This window comes from Microtus ochrogaster, chromosome 24 (assembly GCF_000317375.1).
Source record: "Microtus ochrogaster isolate Prairie Vole_2 chromosome 24, MicOch1.0, whole genome shotgun sequence".
In the NCBI taxonomy this organism is placed as follows: domain Eukaryota; kingdom Metazoa; phylum Chordata; class Mammalia; order Rodentia; family Cricetidae; genus Microtus; species Microtus ochrogaster.
Window position 1 is genome coordinate 31,075,132 of NC_022024.1, and position 3,495 is coordinate 31,078,626.

The window sequence follows — 3,495 nt, forward strand, 5'->3', positions numbered from 1 at the left end:
TAGATGTCCAAACAGTCACAGAGAAAGATAAAGAATTCTCCACCTGCAATAAAATTCACGTCATATCGAAAACAGAACAGTTAAGGTGTCGAGAGAGAGAGCAACTTACATTGATGAGTTCAACCTCCCAGATTTTTTTCAACAGGTCCATCGACGTGTATCCATTGATGAGAAAGGCTTTGGTGTAGTCCCCCAGCTCGATGGAATCCAGCCACTCAGCGACAGAGGTGGGATGGTAGCCATCATGACCAATGGGTCTCATCTGTAACAAAGAACGATACGTTAGCCATTACTTAAACCAGCTCCCTTCAGTCCCAACAAAAGGAAGCATCTGGTCACTTGCAAATTAATCTGATATAAAGCATCAGATATTTCTGGATAGAGAAGTAAGGAGAAGGAAAAGGCTCTATGAACAATTCTAAATCATTAGTAATTTTCACGCTGAATTAGTTTTCAAAAATACACCCAGAAATTTCCAATTTAGCTGCTAAATTAACTCTGGGTTTGAGATGATGAAATATGTCAAACTTCTGTTCAGGACTTTGCTGGTGCTCTGTTGGAAGGGAATTGCGAGGGATGTCAGTTGAGTTACCAGTGTTGGACGGGAGGAAGGCGAAAGGCAGGGCATCTTCAAAATAGAGATGGTAATTCTCATACGCGCAACGTCCGAGTGTGTGAAAATACTTCATGACTTAGACATTCCAAGGGGGTTCATGCTTATGCAAGGCATGTAATGTAGGTAGAGCACACACGCTGGAGAAACACACGGCTGTGGCAAGCCAGTTCAAAAGAGGCCCTGGGGGCTTCAAGACCCTGTGCTCCACCTCAGCTCTACAGTGTGTTAGACATGAATAGGGGACTTTCTGGCGGACAGGCTTCTATTTTTTGTCAGCTATATACAGATTTTTTTTTAATACTTCAGGGGAACAAAGAAGTGAGACAGCAACATGATGTCTCTGGGTTTAAATTGGAATGTGAAAATAATTTAAGCAGGAAGAACTTCTGGGTTGAAGAATTTATATAGCTTCTTCTAAGTCCTTTATTTTTTTTTATTTGAAATCTAAGCTGAATTCATGGTTCTTGTGTTTGACATGACTCACTTCTGAAACTTAGGCTGCCTGCATGCCAGGACAGGGTTTGGTACTGGAGTTCCTCGGGAGAGCGGCCCCCTCATCAGCCTTCAGTAAGGCGCCTGCTGGGAGCAGCTAAGTGGGCATGGTGCAGAAGGGGCTTTCCTCTTCCATCAGATCGAAGGAGATGATGAACAGAAATCTGTAGGATCCTGGTTTGTGTGCAGAGGAAAAGATTAGTGTTGGCACCCAGGATTCAGATTTTCATCTCAGCATCGTGAGCTTTCTGTCACTGTGCAGGGTCCTCGGTTCAGAGTATCCTTACCTTTCCATTTTAAGTTGCTGTTCCCCCTACCCTCCTTCCAGCTAGCCCACTCCTCAATCTAACCTACAGCTCTAGGCTTCAGTACCCACCGTTTCAAAGCTACAGTGCAGTTCATTGTCGGCGCCAGCACCTCGGGTGTGTGGGATGCTCGTATTTTGCTTTTTTATGGCCTGACCCCCTTTGGGCAACTCACCAAATGCCTGTCCATGTGGCTCTGACTCAGTATTCATTGTATGGTGACAAGGAATGGTGAGTCAGAGTTTGCCAAACGCAGTCTAGTGGTGGGCACAGATAACTGAGTGCTGCATATAAACCTGGAGACCAGGACCTGAAGTGGAGGCTCGGATGTACTGAGCACTTTCCTCTTTGGTAGATTACAGACTACAGGTATGTGGTGCGTTCTCCCTGGTTGGTTAACAAGTGGGTGAACCAACCTGAACACTGGCCCAAGACATAGGGTACTCATCTGATGGAATAAATGGAGAAAGAGCAAAAGGGAAGAAGGGAACATGGGGGTTGACACAACCTAACAGTAAGAAGCTGACCAAGCCAGCAGTGGCTACTTTGGACAGGCTTAAGGATCCTTGATTTTTTTTTTTTAAAGAAGAAAAGAGTCGGTTGTTCTTTCCCAGAGAATTGTGTAATAGGCTTCCCACAGGTCACCTCGGACAACTCATACACAATTCCTGGCAAAGGGCAGTCATTGACCACCTGTCACACTTTGGTTTCTCAATGGTCACTGGAGGAATCTGGGGTGCCCCCCAGACAACTGCAAAATGAACCCAATGGACCAAGACATTCACTGCTTCTTCTAATACCTTCCATTTTGTCCCAAGACCAAGCAATTGAGGATCAGAAAAGGGGGTGGGGTGTTAGTGTCTTGGAAGAAAACTGAAATTAGGGTGTGTGTGTGTGTGTGTGTGTGTGTGTGTGAGAGAGAGAGAGAGAGAGAGAGAGAGAGAGAGAGAGAGAGAGAGAGACAGAGAGAGAAATAAAACTGGAGGTTTGAAATGGGCTAGAACTGAATTTCTACTGTTTTACATAATGAGAACATTACTGAACGGATCTGAAATCACACTAAGAAGTAGCAAAGGGAGTCAACGGAACTTGATTGAAGGCAGTGGCTGGGAAACACATTACACTAAAATCTCACTGCATGTAGACTGCTCAGTAATCTGGATCCTCCTATAAAGTCTGATCCACCCTGGAGAGGCAAGGGTGACAGATGGGTGGCCAGAACGCCAAGGTGCAGATACTCTGGAAATGGGCGTGTGCACGTGTGTAGAGCAGCATCCGTACATTTGCTTATCCAATAAATACTCCGCGCTCTTTCTGGTGGATGCCGTGGACACAGCACAGAACAGATCAGTTAAAATGCCTCCTGCACAGTAATTGTAATCATAAATCAAAATGTTTGTGAACAGATGACCACCGAATGATGAAGGTTCTGCGTACCTGACTGGAGGAGACACTGAGAGCCAAATAAAGTTGCAAAATGAACTTGAGACGTATTTTAACGATATATAGGGTGACCACTGCGCCATGCAGTAACTTCTTCCAAAGAAGCTGTCCCATGGTTCCCTTAATTTTGCTTCTCCCGCCACTCCCCAGCTCAGGTTCTCATTACCACTTGGTTCAAATGAGTGCAAAATCCTTCTGCTTGGCCTCCCACCTCTGGTTCAGCTTATACTCAGTGTGACCTTAGCCAGGCTCATAAGTCTACCCTTGGACCAGAATCTACAGTGATTCCTTCTAGAGAAAAGCCCAGATGTCCTATCGCACCACGCAAAGTCAACTAAAATCGACCCAGCCTCTCACTGTCCTGCTCCATACGATACTGATACGACTAAACACACGCACATGTCAACAGTCACGGAGTGGCTACCAGCCACTTCCCAACCATGAACTGCACAAGGCACTCTTAATACTTGGCTCATATATTTTTCCATGCCTGCAATGCTCTTGTCTTATGTCTAGAGTTACTTTTCAAGGACTGAAATCTTCATGAATTATAAAACACATAACTAAAATAAATTTTAAGGCCATCTCATATCTTATAGCTATCGTCGATTGGAGTAAAACAACCAATTTCTTTTTTTT

General features: G+C 44.7%; 1 protein-coding gene across 12 annotated transcripts in view; it reads right to left on the reverse strand.

The window, feature by feature from the left end:
• The window catches only part of Anks1b (ankyrin repeat and sterile alpha motif domain containing 1B), a 760,073-nt gene that overhangs the window by 264,614 nt on the left and 491,964 nt on the right, over nt 1-3,495 (reverse strand). For all 12 annotated transcript variants that reach the window (XM_013350332.2, XM_013350331.2, XM_026784589.1 and 9 more), the window contains one exon: nt 110-262. In XM_013350332.2, coding sequence (XP_013205786.2) covers nt 110-262 — 153 coding nt within the window. The remainder of the gene's footprint in view (nt 1-109; nt 263-3,495) is intronic.